The sequence below is a fragment of the Callorhinus ursinus genome, unplaced genomic scaffold, assembly GCF_003265705.2.
Source record: "Callorhinus ursinus isolate GAN/ISIS: 27379988/994484 unplaced genomic scaffold, GSC_fseal_2.0 scaffold22, whole genome shotgun sequence".
Lineage (NCBI taxonomy): Eukaryota > Metazoa > Chordata > Mammalia > Carnivora > Otariidae > Callorhinus > Callorhinus ursinus.
Window position 1 is genome coordinate 842989 of NW_027397084.1, and position 21092 is coordinate 864080.

At 57.2% G+C, this 21092-nt stretch overlaps 2 protein-coding genes across 4 annotated transcripts; one reads left to right on the forward strand and one right to left on the reverse strand.

The window, feature by feature from the left end:
* Nucleotides 1-4955: 4955 nt before the first annotated feature.
* FRS3 (fibroblast growth factor receptor substrate 3) lies at nt 4956-14311 on the reverse strand. Its single transcript, XM_025890780.2, is given in 9 exon segments — nt 4956-6180; nt 6182-6274; nt 6552-6709; nt 7538-7699; nt 9979-10165; nt 10987-11075; nt 12477-12620; nt 13906-13986; nt 14215-14311. Coding segments are annotated over 6 exon segments (1488 nt in total). The 5' UTR covers nt 11053-11075; nt 12477-12620; nt 13906-13986; nt 14215-14311; the 3' UTR covers nt 4956-5358.
* A 764-nt stretch (nt 14312-15075) lies between these two features.
* Nucleotides 15076-20961, forward strand: PRICKLE4 (prickle planar cell polarity protein 4). 3 transcript variants are annotated; one of them, XM_073904982.1, is made up of 7 exons: nt 15076-15124; nt 17077-17219; nt 17716-17823; nt 18508-18645; nt 18955-19158; nt 19699-19903; nt 20350-20961. In XM_073904982.1, exons 2-7 carry the CDS (start codon nt 17085-17087, stop codon nt 20724-20726), a joined length of 1167 nt encoding a protein of 388 aa, XP_073761083.1. In that variant the 5' UTR covers nt 15076-15124; nt 17077-17084; the 3' UTR covers nt 20727-20961. The 3 variants fall into 3 exon arrangements, with proteins under 3 accessions (XP_073761083.1, XP_073761082.1, XP_073761081.1); XM_073904981.1 differs by lacking the exon at nt 15076-15124 and adding an exon at nt 15861-16029; XM_073904980.1 differs by lacking the exons at nt 15076-15124; nt 17077-17219 and having other exon boundaries at nt 17248-17823.
* Nucleotides 20962-21092: the final 131 nt, after the last annotated feature.

Sequence of the window (21092 nt, forward strand, 5' to 3'; positions counted from 1 at the left end):
ACGGGGGCCGGGGGTGAGGAGTGCTGCAGGCGTTCCTATGGAAAGAGCTGGTGGTTTCAGGCCAGCTCTAAGGTCCCAAGAGCCGGAAGTTGGCAGTGAAGGGAACGCTAACTTGGGCCATATTAGCCAGAAGTATAATGTCTAGAACAAGGAAGACTTTGGGCTGAGGGAAGGGGAGGGTCAAGCCTGGGTAATGCACTCCATTCTAGGTCAAACTAGAGCACAGAGGGGTGGACAGAGGAGTGGATACCTTTCTGGTTATGCCAGAAAGAACCATGTTCTGGTGAAAATATCTGCCATTTACCGAGCACTTACTATGCACCAGCTGCCATGGTTCATGCTGGGCAGACATTCTCTTATTTTGATCCTCACAGCGATTTCATGAGAGAGGGACTGTTATTATTCCTCTGTCACTGGTGAGGAAACTGAAGCACAAAAGAGTCTAGTTGTGAGTAAGTGGTGATGCCAAGTTTCAAAGTTCAGCACCCTTGGCAGAGGGACCAGATGGCCATGTGTGGATCTGTGAGCAGAATTAGGCCCTAATGAGAGGCATTTAGGGACATCATAACACTGACAGGAGGGAGGACTTTTGAGATAGCCATCTCCCTCTCCCGGGAAACATGTGAGCAAAAACCTGATAGATATCTCAAGAATCCTGTCAAAAGGATCCCTGGACGACTCTTAGCTCAGCTGAGCCACAAGATTCTATCCTGGAGTCTGATTCTGCAGATACAGAGCCCCTGGGGCTCCACACAGGCCCTCCGCCCCTGCTGCAGCTCTCCCCTCCCTTCAGCCTCCTTTCTGGAGTCCGGGGTTCCCTCGTTATAAAACCCCTTTCCCCTGTGAGTATGACTCCCCTTTAAGGTATTGCTCGGAGAGCACCCCAGAGCTCAGAGAAGCCCTGACCCAACCTAAGCCAGCCTCCTGTGAGGCCCAGACACAGGTCAGGGGAGGGCGGCGGAGCCAGGCAGGGTCGGGCCGATTCCTGCACAGCCATTGACAGAACAGGAGCCATTCTGAGGCCTTGCAGGAGGAAAGGGGGCAGACCCGAGTGCTCATCAATGGACGAGTGGATCAGGAAAATGTGGCATATACAATGGAACATTATGCAGCCATAAAAAGGATGCAGTCCTGCCATTTGTGACACCATGGGTAGACCCAGAGGGTATCATGCGAAGTGAAGTAAGTCAGACTGAGAAAGACAAACGCCATATGATTTCACTTATAAGTGGAATCTAAAAAAAGTGACTAGGGGCAACTGGGTGGCTCAGTCATTAAACGTCTGCTTTCGGCTCCGGTCGTGATCCCGGGGTCCTGGAATCAAGCCCCACATCGGGCTCCCTGCTCAGTGGGAAGCCTGCTTGTGTTCCCTCTCTCGCTGTCAAATAAATAAAGTCTTTTATTTTAAAGCATGTAATGATTTTATTTTATTTTATTTTTTATTTATTTGCAAGAGAGAGAAAGAGAGACAGAGAGCATGAGAGGGAGGAGGGCCAGAGGGAGAAGCAGATTCCCTGCTGAGCAGGGAGCCCGATGTGGGACTCGATCCCGGGACTCCAGGATCGTGACCTGAGCCGAAGGCAGCTGCTTAACCAACTGAGCCACCCAGGCGCCCAATAAAATCTTTTTTTAAAAAAAATAAAAATAAAACAGTGAACAAACAAACAAAAAGCAGAATCAGACATATAAATACAGAGAACACATGGATGGTTGCCAGAGGGGAGCGGTGGGGGGTTGGACAAAATGGGGGAAGGGTTGTGGGAGGTACAGACTTCCAGGTATGGGGTGAGTAAGTCACAGGAGTACCAGGCACAGCATCGGGAGACAGTCAACGATCCTGTAAGAGCAACTGACAGGACAGACGGAAGCTACACTCATGAGCATATAGCATCCTGTGTACACTTGTCAAGTCACTAAGTTGTACACCGGAAACGAATGTAACTTGTGTGTCAACTATACTCAAATTAAAAAAAAAAATGTAAACACCAAAGTCAAGGGGGAAGGGTGGGGGGCGGGCTCTAGGGGGAGCACGTTCACCTGTCCACCAGGCAAGGCCCCGCCTGGGAATTCGGCTGCGATTTGACGAGGATTTCTGGGGTGAAGCACTGGAAATGTGGCCTCTGCAGGCACTCCTACAGGCCCAGTCTTCCAGGCCAGAGCACCCGACACGCTCTTCCTGCAGCCCACCGGAGGGAACGAAGCCCCTTCAGGCCAGGTGGGGGCATGGAAAGCCACAAGCCTGGCATGCAGCCCCTTCTCAAGCCACTCATTACCTTCATGGCCTGAAGCAAGTCACTTCACCTCTCGGCCTGTTTCCTCCTCTGCCCAGCCGTGATAACAATGCAGGCCGGTGAGCCCGAGAGAGATAAACGGTCTACATGGCCCTCTGGAAAGCCAACTGTGTTTATACCATTGTAGAGTGCTGTTATTACCCAGGGGTGGGCTTGGGGAGGGCCCCTCCTGGTCTGACCTGAAATGTCACTCCTGGACAGGATGCTGGCTCTGGTCCTTTCCTGAGGGCAGCCCAGGGGGTGGGCAGGGCCTGTTTCTAAAGAAGGGAACTGAGCACTCAGCAAACATTCACTGATGTTGGTGATGATCTGTAAAATGATTCCATCAGGACGCCACACCCTGACCTCAGCAGGGCAGGCTCCCCCACGGGAGCAGTGGTCGCCCTCCTGGGCATCCCTCCCAGCCTCCACTTCCCGCCTGGAAAGCTGTCCACTCACACCCCTGCCCGCCCCGCCAGAGGAAAATTCCTGCAGTTGATCTCGTGGGTCAGAGGCGATGACCTGGGGGAGGGGAGCAGGAAGGCTGGCAGCCACACTGGGCTGGGAGCCAATTCCTGGGCTAAGTCTTCTGGACCCCCAGGCTCCGCAAACATGTGCACGGAAGCCACCAGGACTTGGCTACCCCAGAGGAGGAGGCTAGCTGCTCCTCGCCCTGGTCAGCAGGGGCGCAGCAGGAGGCATGGGGTCTCAGGGACTGGAGAGCAGTGACTTCCAGTGGTTTCTCCCTCTGGAACCGCTGGGTTGTTCACACAGCCTGCCCGCTGTCTCCTTCCCAACGTGGTATGTTCATCATCTTATCGGCTACTTCTCAAAACCAGCTCTGTGTTTTCTAGATGCAAAAGCCGAGGCCCACTGGGGGTGACTAGTTGCTCAAGAGAGCAGAGATCATAGCCGAGTCAGAACCACAACCCGGTCTCTTGACGCAAGCACGGCTCCCCCACAGCAGCGTCCATCAGGAGGAGACCGAGCAGACCGGTGAGTCGCCAGCACAGCCATACCTGCCCCTCCCCCATCTCGGCCCTCCTGTTTGGAGAAACCAGCACTCCTGACTAGGGGCCCCCAACGGAGGAGTAGAACTAGTGCGGGGAGGACACAGAGAGAGCAGAACGGAGCTGCCTGGGTGGGCTGCAGAGAGACATCGTCCGCTCATCGTCCACCTCAGGGTGGACACAGTGCATGCGATGAACCCAGCCCGGAGCAGCCCTCCCTCCGGTCCAGAGAGCAGAAGGAGGTAGAGGGAAGGGTCCAGTGCCACTCTGGGAAAGTAGCAGCAGCTCCACCCCGGGAGCCTGCTAGGCCCCATCCTGCTGGCTCTCTTTGCCCATTTCACTGACAAGACAGTGATATCCAGGGGTGGGGAAGTCTGGGAGCTGGTCAGTTCAATCCCCACCCAGGGTAGACGGCAGTCTTGGAACTGAAGCCCGGGCAGTGTTGTCCTGGATAGCAGGTGGGGAGGGAATTGGGTAGGCCCGACCCTGGCCGGTTTCCTTAGTAAAGAGGACAGGTCGGCTTTGTCCTCGGGGCAGGGAGCTGGGGCACAAACAGTGACCAGAGACAAGAAGGCTTGTCCCTAAGTCTTGGGCAGACTTTGCTCCCATTCCTCCCCTGGGCCCTGAGTGGCTTATCGCAGATGCTGGATTTCCTTTAATCATTCAGGGGGCTGAGGCAGAAATGGAGTCTTGGAAGCAGAGAGGCCAGCGAGAGGAGGGGGAGGCAGCCTCAAGACAAGGAAAGGGGGGGCACCTGGGTGGCTCAGTCGTTAAGCGTCTGCCTTCAGCTCAGATCATGATCCCAGGGTCCTGGGATTGAGTCCCGCATCAGGCTCCCTGCTCGGCGGGAGGCCTGCTTCTCCCTCTCCCACTTCTCCTGCTTGTGTTCCTGCTCTCGCTCTCTCTCTCTCTGTCAAATAAACAAATAAAATCTTAAAAAAAAAAAAAAAAAAGACAAGGAAAGGGAGCTCCTGCCAACACTGCACCAGGTGGGGGGTTTGTGGAGGCCTGTGCAGGCCCCAGGCTTCCAGGCAGGTGTTCAGATGCGGTGACTCTGTTAGGGCCTGCCCCTGTGGTAGGGTAGAGGCGCCCCAAAGCGTCCATTCCAGGGGAGTTCTCTGGGAAAATAACTAGGCAAGCCCGATGAGTTGACTAGTCTGTTTTTGCCTCTTGCTATTCCTGGGCTTTTAGCAAAGTCCTGTATAAAGGTTCTAGTCTTGATCTAGCCGTGCTGGGGGTGCCGAAGGAGGATCCAGGGTCCACCTCTGGGCCAAGGTGTTAAAGGAGATCAGTACCCCCAGGGACCTGCGTGGTGGCAGAAGGGAAATCAGCAGGGGGTCCCAGAGAAGGTAAATCTGGTGCAGGCCCTCCCCCACCAACTCAGGAGGGTCAGGCTGTTCCCATTAGGGCAGTTTTCCCTTCCAGATCCCCTTTCGGCATCCAGGACTCCAGCTGTCCTGTGGCTCTCCTTTGACAGCACATCATTCCCTGGCAACTTGAAGTTCTGGGTCAGGGCTTCCCGGAGGAGAAAAACAAATGGTCACAGACTTATCACGATAACCACAACCACCCCCAGATTTCCCAGAATGAAGCACCTCCCTCTAGTAGGCCTCCCCTACTCCCACCCAGAACCATGCCCGAAATGACTCCCTAAGAACAGGACATCACCCACCAAGCCAGAATTTAAAAATAATTATATTAATAATAAATATGTTAAATTACATTTAAAACAATAAATAGAAAAATAAACTGATAAATAAAATCAACAGGTACAAAATGTTTCAAAATTTCAACCAAAGAGAACACACAGACGACAGACAAGACAGATGGACGTAACGGGAGGGTGCTAAATGCATCCGAGGAACCCTTCACAGTTTCCGTCATGACTCCCTCCTCGCCTGGTCACCCTTCTTCTCTCCCCAACCTGGGAGACCAGGAGACTCAGTGGCTATCTTTGGGGACGCCAGCTGGCGCAGGGAAGCGTCTGGTTCCACCTTGGAGCCCTTCTGCAAAGCAACCTGAAACCCGGGGGCCGTGGGTTCAGGGGACTGAGCGCGAGGCGGGGCGCGAGGGAGTCCCTACAGAGGCAAGTCGGTGCTGTTGTGCCTGGTTTTCCTGGCAGTACCATCGTCTTGGGGCAGCGCCCTCTGCAGGTTAGACATGGCCACGGTCTTTTTGAGGTCAATCACAGCATAGGAGTCTGAGCTGCGGGGAGGGTGGGCGGCGGACACGGGGGCTCGGGGAAGCGAAGGGTTCTGGGGCCCCTTGGGGCGGTCTCCACCCCAGCCCTTCAGCTCCACCTGGATGTAGTTGAGCTGCCTGGGGGGCTCGGGCCCCGGCCGGCGGAAATCAAAGTTGAAGACCCTTGGGGAGCCTCGGCGGCGGGTTAGTGGCACAGGGAAGCTGCCGTGGCTACGGAGGGCAGCCCGGGTGCTGGTGGGCTTCTGCAGTGGGGTCTCATCCTCCTCGCCATCAGGGAAGCCATTGGAGGAGGGAGTGAGGCCGTCCCTTGAGTCTCCGTCATCCCCAGCCTCTTCCCCCAGCTGCTGGGCGTGGCTCTCCCACACAGGGGGCAGGGAGGGCAGGTTCTCATAGTGCAGCAGGGCGGCCCGGCGGTGGGCAAGGCCGTTCCAGCCTGGCTCCTCCGTGCTCAGTCTCCAGCTGGCCCCTGGCCGCAGCCCTGCGCTGACATTCTCGTAGGTGCACTTGGGCTGCGCTGGGCACTCGGAAGCGCCCTCGTTGTTGTTGTTGTGGGCGGGGGCATCATGCAGGCTGGGGCAGAGGCCCTGGCATTTCATCATGTGCCGCCGAGCAGGGGTGGGGCCCAGCACGAACTTCACCTGGCCTGGCTGCAGGAACACCTGGGGGTCCCGGGCGTCAGGGCCCCCAGGCTGGGGGGGGGAATGGCGCCTGGCCCTCGGGCAGGGGCTGCAGGCAATGCCGGCTCCTGCGGTGGTCATCCTCACTGGCTGGCGTGTTGACATAGGTATGGGACTGGGGGAAGGGGTCCGAGTGAAGCAGGAGGGCGCAAGGGCAGGGAAGAAGGAGAGAGCAGAAAGGACAGCATAAGAGAAGCACAGGGGAGAAGAGCTGGAGTTTCCCTCTCTTCCTGGTCCTCCAAACTTCCCAGGGAAGCTGCAACCCTTTTCCGGACAGTAAGGGACCCTATCGATTCTCTTCCCTTCCCATGATCCTTAGGAGGGGCCATGTTTCCTGACTCCCCCCTCCCCACCCAGACCAATGGGGAGGAGCAGGGCAGCTGCTTGCTCACCTGCTCATCAGGGGCAATGAGAGCATGAGTGGACTCTTCCCCAAGCGAGGGGTGTCGCAGGCTGCTTGTCGAGGGGCGCCGGGGAGCTGAGAATCTCGGGCCCTCTCCCGGGCAGCCAAGGAAGCCATTGGAGAAGCTGGAGACAGTGTAACCTAGAGCTGGGCACACAGGAGACAAGCCCATGTCGGGGAGGGGGGTCCTTACGCTACCTGACAACCACCTGCGACTGCGCATGTGGCGTCCCGGGAGTCCTCTGGGGGAGGGGAGACACTCCCAGGGCCCACCAGATGGTTAGCCCCGCTGACCCGGGAGCCCTCATTCTCTTTCACCTCTCTGTTCTTCAAACCCTGCCCCTTCCCTCAAAGCTTGGCATGAGCCCCACTTCTCCCAGTCCAGCCTTAGCTGAAACACTTAAGGCCACCTTGTCATCACTGAACTGTCCCTTCACCTCATTCTAGCTCTGCCAGTGAGCTCCAGGGAAGCTCCCAGACATCAGGGACTGCATTTCTCTATCTTCCGCCCCCCATGGGCCAGCCCATGGAGAGCAGAACACCGAGCAGGAGCTCAGTGTGGACTCAGGGAATAAACAAGGAGAAGGTGTGGGAGCCTCTCCAGAAAAACAGTCACAGGCGAAGATGCCTGCACCCAGTCAGGAAAGGTAGACGGGTATGACCCAGTAGACAGAAGGAAGGAAGCAAAATAGCTCCAGACTGCAGTTTCCATGGAAACTCAATGTCTTCCTGTCTGCTCCCGGACCATCAGTCATTACAAGGCCCAGGACTCCCCAGCCTCAGCCTGAGTCACCTGAATGGCCCAGACCAGGACTTATTCATTCCCAAGAGTCATCAGATGGCGGGCGACTGTCCTGGAAGGCTGGGTCGCCCAGCCGCCCCACCTGCCTGCCTGACTTGTGCCTCCAGGCCTGGCACTTCCTGGGTCTGTGCCTGTGTGTACAGGCGTGGAGGCTGAGGAGGGGGTCTCCTCACCACTGGGAGGCTGCGGTGCCCGAGGGAGGCCGAGCTCAGCCGGGTGGTTGTGGCGGGTGATGACGGCCGGCTCCTCCATCACACTGATGCTGTTGCACTGCATCAGGTCCTGAAGCAGGTTGAAGATCTCCTCGGCCCGGGAGCACTTGAAGGCAAATATCCCTGAAGGAGGAGAGAAAGAACTGAGGCTCCTCTGACCATGTACCGACAGGCAAGCACTGGCGAAGCTGAACAGACGCATGACGTCCCAGGCCTGCAGGGGGCAGGAGGGCCCCTCCTCATCCAGAGCACACCCTAAGATCCAAGAGCTCCAGGAGGAACTGGGCCCGAGGCCCCCTGCTGTCCCCGCCACTAACCATGACCATCGGCTAGAGATCTCATACCTCACCTGCATTCCTCCACGGCTTGGTCATGTTCACAGGTGAGGGGAGGAGAAGTCAACATCAAAGCAGAAAAGGAGAGTAGCTGCCCCTTATCCACAGTTTTGCTTTCTGCGGGTTCAGGGACCCCCGGTCAACCGGGGTCCGGAAGCAGACATACTGTCAGCTACCTCGCGCTGCTTACGTCACTCACCTCGATTCCCGCATCACATAGGCATGTTTTCTTCCCACGTCTTCACAAGAAGCGTGAGCAAAGTACCGTATTTTGAGAGACAGACCACGTTCACGTAACTTTTATTACAGTACATTGCTCTAATTGTTTTACCTTATTATTGTTGTTAACCTCTCACTGTGTATAGGAAAATACATAGTATGTACAGGTTCAGTACCATCTGTGGTTTCAGGCATCCCCTGGGGGTCTACGCTGCAGATAAGGTTGGGGCGCCACTGTGTCAGATGAGTGACTATTCCACTTCACACGCAGCCCCCATCTCCCTCTGCCTATCACCCTTTGCTGCCTGGAGAAAATCGAGCCCAACCCTCGGCTCGATGCCCAACCATGTCCAAGCTCTTTGAAGGCAGCAGAGTCTGTCCTGTTCACTGCTTGTTCACTGGGCACTTAGCCCAGTGCCCGGCCAGAGAGAGCACATCTGCTCTGGATAGGCCCCTGATGCAGAAAGGAAGAATGAATGGGCAGACTCGCTAGGGCACACAGGGCCAGGCCACCAGGCGGCTCTTCCATGCAGCTGCCCTTATAGCCCCTCAGACTGCAACGCAGCAGTTCACAGTCCCAGGGACGGCGGCACTGGGCTGAGTACCTGCGATTCAAGGGCTCCAGAGATGCCCCTGGGGTGTTGGGCCAGCCTGGGATTCTGCACACTCCATCGGGCAACAGGGGGGCCCGGCACTTAGGGGAGGCTACTTGGGGTGTGTGCATGCATATATCCACAACAAAGATCAATAAAACCAGGCTGGGATAGGGGACAACCGAGGTTTGCAGGAATGGGGCAGCAAGGGTAGACGGAAGGAGAAGGAAAAGGACTTTTCTGGCAAAGATACATTAGGGGCCAGGAAAGGGTGGGAAAGCCTGAAGTTTTAGGAGAAGCCGGCGTAGGGGGCCCAGGGCCGCCCCTCTGGAATCCCAAGTGTGGGCGAAACACCACGATGAGAAGCCCCTTCCTGTCCTCTTTCTGCTCAGCCAGTGTAAGCTCCTCTGCCTCAGGAGCCCAGAGGGGAAGACACATGGAGGGGAAGGCTCCCAGCAACAGCACGTCAGAGACTCACTGCTGTGACGGTGGCCTCATCAGAGAAGCCTGTTCATGCCACCCCCACAGTCACAGCCCTGACTGCATCTAACGCAAGCCCGGGCTGGGTTCCTTCTGCAGAGCTCAGGTCTGGGCTCTAGGAGATAAGCCCAGACCATGCTCTTCCTTCAAGGGGCCTTGACGGGCTCTGGCCTTGACTTCCTGAAACGACCACTACTCTCTGACCCCTGGCTGCGGGGAAGAAGGGGAGGAAGGGAGAATACATCACATTCCAGGTGACAGGAGACAAAGATTAACCTCTCGGGGCTTAGTCTGTACATCAGAGACCCAAAGAGTCCGGCCTCCCCAAGCCTATCATTCCCAAGTCAGGTAAGCAGAGCTTCCAGCCTGACCCGTCATTATTCATGGGCTCCAGAGTACATGACCTGGGGGCGCAGAAGAAAGTCTGTTCCTACAGAGGGGACAGGAATCCCTCGAAACTGGAGTAACCAAGGAAGGAGGAATCGCTTGCTTTCGCAGATGGGTTCTGGCCTGGGAGTACTGGCTCTTTCTCATGAGCTGTGCAACAAATGCCCCCACGAGAGGACCCAGACCGCAGCCGCAGTGCCTGAGGAGAGAGAGCACTGGCCTGGGAGTCCACTTAGTCTGCGCTCTTGGCCATCACCCTTCCCTTCTCCGGGCAACACCTGCCAAGTCAACAGGCTCGCCCACGGTCCCCTGAGCTCTGGCTTCCTGCCCTGGCACCCCCGCAGGTGCACAAGCCCCCGGCCCAGCGCGCGGCAGGAGCCCTACTCACCCTGGCCTGTCTGACACCGGCGGCCGCTCTCAAAGGAGAAGAGGTTTGAGTCGTAGCCATAGCGCCGCAGGCAGAGGTAGGGCCAGCGGACAGCCTCGCGCCGATGCAGGTGCAGCACCAGCTCGCTCTGCGTCAGCTCCATGACCCCGGAGCCCAGCTCCACCCCCTCGTCATCCACATTAGTCACCTGGTGGGCAGGGAACAGGAGGGTCAGCGGGTGAGTCCAACAAGGGGTCCCTGAGCCACGTGGCAGCGGGAGCCCAAGCGGATGAAACAGTGCCACTGACCCACCGCCCTTCCCTAGGCCTCAGCCTTGTCGCTTGGGCAGGAGGGATGGTCGGTTGACCTCCAAGGTCAGATGGTTTGATGACCAAGGTTACAGGACCTCAACGGTCCATGGCTTGTGCCCAAGGACCAGATGCTAATGGAGGACGGGTTCCGTCACAAGCTCAAAATCTTAAGGCCCTGGGCGACAGAACACAGACCTCCTCCACCACCTCCCCAACTCGAGGACATTGCCAAGGGCTCCCTCTTCTGGCGAGCAGGAGACGCTGTGCCTCAACAAGCTGGGAGTGAGGAGGGGACGCCTCTACAGGGAGGTGAGTGGTGGCAGGGGCCAGGGGGTGCCCAGGTCTACCGGGCCTGGCCTTAGCTTCCCAAAGCCAACAGCAAACGCTAATATAGGCCTTACTGTGAGTTACGCATACTTTATGTATATTAACTCACACACGTAGACTTTTGTTGGTTTCTCCAAAAAAAATTATATGTAAAGCAACAAAGGGATACTGGGAGTGAATGTTCCAAAAGCACGATTTTTGCATCCCAGTATTTCTTCATTCTTGGTAAGAGAGCCACACAATGCACAGTGGCCTGGGCCCCTGAGGAGTCTTAATGAGCCACCACCTTAGCCTGTCGCTTCACCTTCTCTAGGGAGGCAAAGGCTGGACAGGTTGGCCTGAGCCCGGGAGGCCATGCTGGGAGCTTGGGAGAGGAGGGAGCTGTGGGTACCTTGAACTTGGTGGGGTGGTTGTCTGGGACGCTGTCTCTGTTCAGGCAGCTGCAGCAGCTCCCCATGGTGTCAGAGCAGCAAGTCCGCCCTAGGGCAAAACGTAAGGGATAAGGTCATCAAGGTCAGCTCCAAAGAGCCCCTCTCTGGGGACTCTGGCAGAACCACCTCATTGTGATCACCTACTCTTGGACATAGTAGGACTCTGTCTCTCCTCTAATTCACATTCTCAATCCAGGGCCAGACATGCACTGAATAAACATTAATTCAAGTTAGGATGTGTTAAAGATTAATGCTGACAGAGGGATGGAAGAGAGCTTCTCAGAGGTAACATCTGATTTGGACCTTGAGAAGGGAAGATTTTGACTGATGTAATGAAAGCGAAGGGAAGTCTGGGCAGCAGGAAAAGCATGGATAAAGCAGGGAGGGGTGCCTGGGTGGCTCAGTCGGTTAGGTGTCCGACTCTTGATTTCAGCTCAGGTCATGATCTTGGGGTTGTAGGATCGAGCCCCGCGTCGAGCTCCATGCTCAGTGTGAGTCTGTTTCTCCCTCTCCCTCTGTTCCCCCCCCACTCGTGCTCTCTCTCCCTCCCTCTCTCTCAAATAAATAAATAAATAAAAAGGCAGGGGACCAGAAGAAGTGGTGCCTTAACTTCAGAGGGTGCCAGTCCTGGTCCTTCATCCAGATTCAGCACAGAAACTGTAACTTGGGGGTCTCCCACACTTTTTTCCCTTCTTTTCCACCTCACCCTTCCCACATCACCCAAATTCTCTTTTCTTCCCTCACCATCATCCCAACATCTACTTCAAATTTATCTTTCTGATATTCTCTTCCATGAGGCACATCATGCTCAAAAGATACAGTAAAAAGACTGAACTTGTAACAGAGCACATTTTTTTAAAACCTTGACTAGGTATTTCTTCCTTAAAAAAATTCATGCTCAGGTTGCTCCCCTTTGTCTAAAGGGGAGACCAGAGGCCTTACTATCTGGCTTTTCCCTCCAGGATTATGACACTTGGATTATATGTCACAACAGTTGGGCCTCTGTCTAGAATGGGAAGACCACCAAGCTGGAGTGACCTAAGGGAGCAAACAAATGCACAGAACAATCCCAACCAGAAGGGACTGCAACTTGATGCAAGAAATGAATCTGTAAGGGGCACCTGGGTGGCTCAGTGGGCTAAGCCTCTGACTCCTGATTTCAGTTCAGGCTGTAATCTCAAAGTCATATGAGATCGAGCCCTGCATCAGGCTCCACGCTGAGCACGGAGCCTGCTTAGGATTCTCTTTCTCCCTCTTCCTCTGACCCTCCTGCCTGTACTCCCTCTCTCTCAAATAAATAAATATATCTTAAAAAAAAGAATCTGTAAGATCAGATATCCTTTCAAAACTCCCACTGTATGTGTAAAGTCTTAAACAATCCTGACCTGTATCCCCCATTCCACCCAATTTGGAAAACTCCAGAAAAGTGGCTTCTATACACAGCTCTCACCTCACCCAGGCCATCGGGGAGCTGACCATGGGAGGGGCATGGGGAAGGACCCCCACTTTATTCCCCCTGTTCTTGGTGGGGCATCATGGCAAGCAGTCTGCAGAGAAGTCACCTGGATCCCTCCGGGACACACCTGGGGCTCACCTAGCACAGGAGACAGAGACCACAGGTTAGTGGAAACCTTCCATCCTCACCCCCAGTTGTTAATGAAACTCACTTGCTGTCAGTCCATCCCACCTGGATATCTGTTCCAGGTCCTAATGGGACAGAAACACAACGAAGAAAGTGAGATCAAGGGCAAAAGGGCCACAAATTCCAAGCCCCACAGGCCCTGAGAATGACTCCCCTAGTAGCAATGATTTTGAAGTCTGAGGCAGCCTTTTCAGTTGCCTCTAGAACCCATCTGAATCCCCTTACAACCAACACCAAAACCACCACCTTACCTTTGCAGAGAACTTTAACTCTACAGAGAACTTTCTCCAAAGGACACTGTGATGTATTGGAAAGAACGCTGGCTTAAGATTCGGGAAATCAACATTCTAGTCTGTTTTGTGGCCACTATCTGGGAGACTCTGGCAAGGCAATCCCCCACCTCCCACCTCAAGGCCTTAGTTTTCAAGGGAAACATCTGTAAACGGTGAGAATTCTCCCTTAAATAACTTCTAAAGGTAAGCACATAGGAAAAAGATCACGAAAATGGACATTTGCCTCTTCCAGGACAAGCTAAGCTCCCTCAATTTCACATTTGGAAGCTTGATAAATTTTCTGTCCCCCAAGCTCCAAAAGGCCTAAAATTCTAATGTAAATGCTAATAATAAATCAAAATTTCAGAGATCTGAGCCCCAGGTGGACAAGTTGACAAGCCAGAACCTTGGAGATCCTTGAAATCCCACCCTTCTGCTTTCCAAAGGCAGTATCTTTTCCCAGGGACTCTTGTGCTCTGCTTCCACCTACAACTTCCCAGGTTAAAGGACCCCCCACCCTCCTGGCCTGGCTTATTCTCTAGAAGGAAGCAGGCTGAGGGAGGTGTGCACAGCCTAAAGACAGGCAGCTGGGAAAATACTGAGGCTTGAACCACCAATAGGGAGTCGGGGTGAAACCAAGAATTATAGGGTTGCAAGATGGGGGAGGGTGCCTTTAAGACATGTCTTTAAGATATCAGAATATATCATGACACTTCACTGGGGGGGGTTACATTGGCTGGGACAGGAAGAAGGGGCTCTGGTCTGGGATAGGTGTGGACTGTAGTTGGGAGTGTCAGGGTAGGTTATGGGGACTCAAAATATATGAGAGCTCGGGAAATCGTGGGCAAGTTTTTTGCATTTTAGCATGGTGCAGGGAGAATGGGGCGTATGCAGGATCAGAGGAACCGCAGAGCTCTGGAAGCATTTGGGGGCATCCCGGAGAACGGTGGCTTTGCAGGCGTTACCAGGGGAATTCGCAGGACTGAGGGGGTTCCAAGGGCTCCAGGACAAGCGAAGGTGTGTCCGGGGGTGGGGGTGGGGTGGTCCTGGGGAGTGAGCGACAGATTTAGGTTGCGGGGTTGTCAGGGGAATTTCTACAGATACCGGGAAGCAATGGGGGAGGTTGGGGCCGCGCGCCTCCCTGGATCCCCGCCCCCAGCCCCGGGACTCCACCGCCCGCCCGCCCAGGGCTTCCTCGGGAGGGAGCGGAGACTGTGGCGCGGCGCGGCCTCGGTGGAACCGCCTCGTCCCCGCCCCGCCGCGCCCCGACTCACATCGCCCCGCGTCCCGGGCGGCGCCGGGCCCCGCTCCCGGGTCCCGCTGCAGCAGCCGCCGCCCGCCCGGAGCTAAGGCCTCCCCGCCCCGCCCCGCGGCTGCGGGGTCGGAGGTCACCGGCAGCACCAACGAGACGCTGCAGGCGGGCGGACCCGATCGGGGGCGACCGGCGCGCAGCCTAGAAGGTCCCTTTGGAGGACTTTGCAGTCGGGAGCAGGGAGCATGCGCAGACGCCAGAGGGCGCTCCGGACCAGCCGCGGAGCTAGCCCCAAGGGGGCGGGGCGGGGGCGGGGCGGGGGCGGGGCGGGGCGCGGAGGCTTAGGAAGGGGCTGAAGGGGGGAATCGGAGATGGGACCAGAGGTTTCCACTCCCGGGATCAGAAAATGGACCGGGGTGGGGGAGAGACAAAAAAGATGGGGGAAGGACCTGAAGGGACAGAAGGGAGAAGGGCAAGACAAGGGCTCCCTAAAAAAGGGCTGGGGACCGGCGGAGGCAACTGGGTGAGGGTGAGGACACCCAGAGAGGGGCGGGGCTAGAAGACCCGCGGGAGGGTCTGGGAGGGACCTGCAGGCTCCGAAAAGCTTTCTGTTCGGCTCCCAGGTGTGTGCCCTGTCCCCGCTGGGGCGCGGTGCCGGCGCTACACCCCTGGGAGTGGGGAGGGGGGCAGTGGAGCCTGCACACTTTCCACCCTGAGATCCCCCAAATTCTTTCCTTCAGGCTGCAACTCCAGAACCGCTCCCGAGCCGCCAGCTCTGCCAGTCAGGGAGGGGCGGGCAGGGGCGTGGGAGAGGAAGGGCCGCGCTCCCGGGGCGGGCAGAGGCAGTCGGGGAGGCCTCGGGGTGGGGACTGGGTGAGGGGACCGACGGCGGGGTCTGTCCAGAACGGCCCGGACGCCGCCGCGCAGCGAGGGTGAGACCCCAGCGGAATCCCATTCCCTCCCGTAAACTCCCAGCAGCCAGACTGGGAACCCCAGCTGACTCCCGGGGAAGTCCAAGAAAAAACTTTGGGGATCTGTCGAGAGGGTACTTGGCGGGACCGGACACTTCTCTTCTCCCTCTCACTGTCCGCGGAAAACCTTCCCATCCTTTTACCTCCCCAGTCCCTAGGGCCGCGCAGGCTCTGCCCTCGAGGGCAGGGGTGAATTGGGAAGGTGGAACTCTTGAGCCCGGTTGCACCTGCGCCGGGGTGGGGGTGGGGTGAGAAGGGGTTCATCCCTGAGGGGAGGGGAATTCTTGAAGGAATCTAGCATGTTAGTAAGACCTGGTCCAGTACTGAGTGGAGGTGGGGCGAGGGGGAAGGAAGGGTGAGGGGTGAGAGCTGATTTCTGAGCATTGTTTCTGTGGGCGGCAATTTCATACAAACTATAACCTGGAAGAGAGGGTGCAAATCCACTCTGAGGCCCCAGATGGCCCCTATCCTGTGCCGGACCCTCTCCCAAACGCCTCTTGCTGCCTGGAGCAGGGGCGGTGCTTATTAGGGGAAGTGGTTCCTCTTGGCCCTGAACGTAAACAGCCCATCCTGGCTGCTTTCCACAGGAAACTGACCGGGGGGACAGAACAGGAAGGAAGCAGATGGGTGTGGAAGCAGGGATGGGTGGATCAGGGTGTCTGAAGGTGGGTGGGGGTGGGTGCTTAGGGCTGGGAAGTAATGAAACTGTTACAGTGCAAACCTTGTTCCCAACTCCACAGCTGGGTCTTCTTAGAGGCCTGGGATTTGGTGAGGCCCTCCTGTGCCCAGCTGCTGTCAGAATCCATCCCGGATCTCAAAGGCAACCCCGACCTAGGACATCCCTCAGCTTTCTAGTGTGACCTTAGGCAAGTTTACCTCAGTTTGTTTCAACCATCAAATGGGATAACAGAAACTACCTGATAGGAGTGTTTTGATGATGCATTGTATTATGTAAAATGCTAGTATAGTCCTTTGCACAGATTAAACATTATAGAAAAGTTTGCTCTGCTTCTTTTACTTCCTAAGGTACTGTATATACCTGCCCAGAGCCCCAGCCTCATTCTGCAGGGTCTCATCTCTTAGCCACTGGACTATGAGCCCCTTGAGGGCAGGGCCCATCCCTTTTCTACTTCAGTAGTCACCCCCACCCCCAAGATACTCTGGTCCTGCTAGGGCCAGCCCTGAGGATGGCTGGAGAGATGTGCTGAGAATTATCCGGTGAAACTGGAAATTGCTGCTATAGGTAGAAGCCAGAAGCACAAGATTTTCCTCTGTCCTCGAGCTTAGAGACTAGACGAGGAACTGACACGGGCAGGGGCACAAAGAGAAACATTAGGACTAAACCTCGGGGTGCAGACTGTATTTCTGGAGCTCAGGGAAGGGAGAGCTGGGGTAGGCTGGAGGGGCTGAGAAGGGCTTCCTGGGGACGTGGTCCTTTTACCTGGCCTGGGCCTACAGCTGGAAAAGTGGGGCCTGTGTTGGGGCTGTGGAGGACTCAGGCTCGCTGGGGTAGTCAGTGCACAATGAGGAAGGTGGAGTTAAGGCTGGGGAGGCGAGGAAGGGGCCAGTCTGCCCAAAGGCTCACTAGAAAAGCGGAATGCCTTCTCCTTCCATTGTGGGCCTCCTCTTGCCTCCTTCCCAATCTTGGGCAACCCCAGAATTTGAGCTTCAGAAACTCCGGAGCCAAAAGGCCTGGCCTCAAGATCTGGCTCAGCCACTTACTAGCTGTGTGACCTCAGGCATTTATGCTCCCTGAGCCTCAGTGTAGCCATCTATACAATGGGGACAGGAATACCACCCACGTCTTCTGGTTGTTGGGAGGATGGAAGGAGATAATTCCTGCAGAGCACTTAGCACTGCCTGGCACATTGTAAGGGGCCAATAAATGGAAGGTGTTCTTGTTTTCTGGGCAGACTTTGTCATGATGTCAGGGCTGAACTCTGACTGGCCCCACGAGGGGGAGAGCCTCAGCCCTCAGGAGCCAGGTCCGTCAGTCAACTCAGACAGTGACCCAGGCCACTTGCCAGAGGAGCACCCTGAGGAGACTTCTGCTCAGGTAGTGGGAGCCCTTCCCTTCCCTCTGAGACCCAACGTGCCCTCCATCCTACAGACCTCCTCCCACTTCCATCACCTGCAACGTAGTTAGCCTCTGTGCCCAGCCTCCCATGGCCCTTTTCTTTTTGCAGGAATCTCTGTCTCTACAGCCCCCTCCGGATTGTAGGGGGGGGGCTGACTTTAAACTTATTCACATGAATACACATTACCTCTGGGCAGGGGGGTGGTCTGTGTTGTCAAAGCAGACTGTAGGCTTTGGCCTGATGAAGTAAAGGGGGGTGATTTAAAGCATAAGAAAGGATGCCATTTGGGGTGTGGGGCCTCCCCAACCTGTCTCAATCAGACCACAGATGCCAGAGTGGATTAGCTGTCCTTGTCTTGATCTTGAAGGAGGGGGTGCTTGGAAGTCATTCCAGATTGGAGAAGAGGTGGCAGTAGGAGGGAGGAAAGAAGAGGAAGGCAAACCTAACCACCCCTCTCCTGCTGCATCTCCTCAGGATCCTAAAGTTCTGAGCTTGGGGCTCCCTGGCCTGGACACCAGCGGGGCCTCCAACTGGCCTGGGCTTCGGATCCTCCTGCAGCAGCTGCCTCCGCAGGACAGTGATGTGGGTCTCTCCCTCTCTCCAGCGTCCCGAGCTCTCACCTCCCTCTCTCTATTTACTCTGGGTCCAGAAGCCAGAGAACATGGATCTAGGGCCTGGCTGGCTATGCCACTGATTGGAGAAGTCATCCCCCGACCCCGGCCTGCGTTTTCAAGTTTATATAATGGGAGCAATAGCATCTGCTCTGCCCACAGTGCTTAGTTGAAGAGCAAATGAGAAAATGGACATGAACCACTTTTGAAACCGATAATGGAATGTACAAATGTAGAGAGTGTGGTCAAGTATTTATTGAGGCCCTATGTGTGCCCAGACTAAAGGCTTACACTTCAGTTCCGGGAGGGAGGGGGGCAAGACAGGAGAACATGGCATAAATTGGAAAAAAACAGAAAGTGATAGTAAGCCCCAGCTCACTGGGGGTAAGGATCTAAATTTGTGGTGACAGGGCTCAGTGCTGTGGGCTGTCAGGACCTGAGTGGTGGCCATTCCTGGGGGGAGGTGAGACTGGGGTAGACCCCCTCCATCTCTCTTCCCTCTCCTTCTCAATGTCCTTCTGTGCTGTTATCTTCTGCACCTCTGGGAGCTTCTACAACCTTTCTTTGACCCAGCAGCTAAGCCTTCTCCCTCCAGTCAAGCTCCAGTCTTGCCTGCTGCGGCTCTCCCAGTCTCAGTGGAGGCCTGTTTCTGCAGGAGCGCTACTGCCTGGCCCTTGGGGAGGATGAGCTGGCCGAGCTGCGGCTCTTCTGTGCCCAGCGGAGGCGGGAGGCCCTGGGACAGGGGGTGGCCTGCCTGGTACCTCCCAAGCTGGCAGAACACACCTGTGAGAAGGTATGTAGTGCCCCCCCATTCCCCTTTGCCTTCTCACTTCTGCAGAAGAGGCGAGCTCCAGGGACCGGGGTGGGGGGGGGGGTGGGGCGGGGCGGGGGCGTGTTGGGGATTAACAGTTTGGCTTACTTGAAAAAGAGAAGCCAAGTTTAGGGGTTCTCGGTGGGGCCTGCAGTGGAGGTGAGCTTGCCTGGGGTATGGGGAGAACAGTTAGGTTGGGGTTGGGGTGGAAGAGCCAGGAGGGAAGCTAGGAGCGAGTGCGGCCTCTGTCCAGCCCAGCACCCCCCTCCCGCCCCACCTCCCGCCCGGCAGTGCAGGGAGCCGCTGAGGCCAGGGGAGTACAGAGTGTGCGCAGCCCCGGCCGGAGAAACGCGCGGCTGGCACCCGGCGTGCTTTGCCTGCCAGGCCTGCGGCCAGGCCCTGCTACACCTCATCTACTTCTCCCACGACGGGCGTCTCTACTGCGGCCGTCATCATGCAGAGCTGCTGCGGCCGCGCTGCCCGGCTTGCGACCAGGTACGGGCCCGACGCGGATTGCTGGAGGGGGCTGCCCAGGGCCCAACGTGGCAGGGTGTAAGGGGACACCTCTGCCAGTACCGCGGAGCGAAGAACTCAGAACCAGCCTGGGGCCTTGAGTTCTGGGCGTGGGGACCCGTTGCCTTGTGCCCTCCCCCACTTCAAGCGGAGTCCCCCAGATTTTCTTGGACTGAGAGAATTTCTCCGGAGCAGGGACTGTTGGACAGCCGTTCATCTAGGGTGCCCAGTGCTGTGCCTGATCAGGCGAGGACCTGCCATAATGTCAGCATAAGAGGCCGCGCGGAACCCTGGGTTGGGAGTCCAGGCGACCGGGGTCGCGCTTCTTCAGGCTGTGCCACCTGCTAGCGGGATCCTGGCTAGGCCAATCAGCCCTCCCTGCGTCGGAGAGCGGAAGAGTAGATCAAATGGAATGTCTGTAGACGTGCTTTAGCGTTAACTGGGTATAAGGCGTGGTTACTGGGTGAATGAATGAGTGAGTGAATGAATGAATGAATGAGCTGTTCTCCCTCCCTCTCCCAGCTGATCTTCTCCCGGCGCTGCACCGAGGCGGAGGGACGGCGCTGGCACGAGAACCACTTCTGCTGCCAGGACTGCGCCGGGCCCTTGGGCGGCGGACGTTATGCCTTGCCGGGGGGCCGCCCCTGCTGCCCCCGCTGCTTTGAGAGTCGCTATTCGAATGCCGGCTCGAGCCAGGCCCCGACAGTGGAAGGGAGGGCGCCGCTTGGTAAGGGAGAAGGTGCAGATCAAAGGGGAAGGGGGCAGCGGCTTGGCCTGGGCTGAGGAGGGGATTCTCCCGGGCTGGGACCCTCGCCCCGGTCCCACGCCGTCCCGTCCCTCCAGCAGCGCCCCCGTCCCCCCACCGCACCCCCAGACCCGAGCCTCGGGGCCCGCAGCTCTCACCGCGCGTCCCTGGCCGGAGCGCTCCAAGGGCCTCCCGAACCCACCCGGCGCCACCGCTGGGGCTGCGGCGCGGGACTCGCTCCTGGACTGGGGACGCGGCCGCCCTCTGGTGGGCGGCGGCGGGGAGGGGCGGGGGAGCCCGGGAGAGGAGTTGCGACGGCGGCGGCGCGCACGGCTCGGGGGCGGGGCCTCTGGTGCCCGCCCCGCTCGGATCCGGGAAAGGGAGACTCCCGGCTTTGAGATGGGCGTTTCTGACCGGGCCCGGAACAGGAAAGGCGAGATTCGACAGAGTTGAAGAGGGAGACTGCGTCCCGCTGGACGCCGCTACCATCTCCCGGGCAGCCCTTCTCGCCGCTGCCTCCCGCTCCAGTCCGGAAACCCAGAGGGGGCGGCTTCGATCCAGTCCGGAGCAGGAGGGTCGAGCTGAGGACGAGGCGGAGGCACTCACCAAAGGGCGGGAGCGGGGCCGCCTGGAGACGCCCCTCGATGCCAAGGAGGACGCCCCCTGCCCCACCTGCTCGTCTTCTTCTGACTCGGAACCCGAAGGCTTTTTCTTAGGTCAGCGCCTTCCCGGTCCCTGGAAGACCCCCGGAAGCCTCCAGGCTGGGCACAGCGACACCTCCAGGAAGCACTGCACCATTTGCTAATGGCGCAGCCCGGAGAAGGGGGAGGGGATGTGATCTGTTAGGTGGGAGAGCGAGGCTCTCCTCCCCCGCTAAAAATCCTAGACTGAACGCAATCAGGGGCACGCCTGGGAGAGGCGGCCAGATCACAGACTTGGTGTGCTCCCTCTTAAGCCTGCAAAATCTATCACTTCTGACGGAGACTTTCTTGGGGAACCCCACCCCCCCAAAGCTATGCATCCCCTGCTGAACTAGCCCCTATGCCCACCCCTCACAGGCTGGGACAGCCCCATGCTCAGCATCTTCCTGAGCCAATGAAGTGGTCACTCGGAGACCACGTGTGGCGGTGCCCAGGTTGGCGAGCCGAAGGCCGGGGGGAGCCGGGGGTGG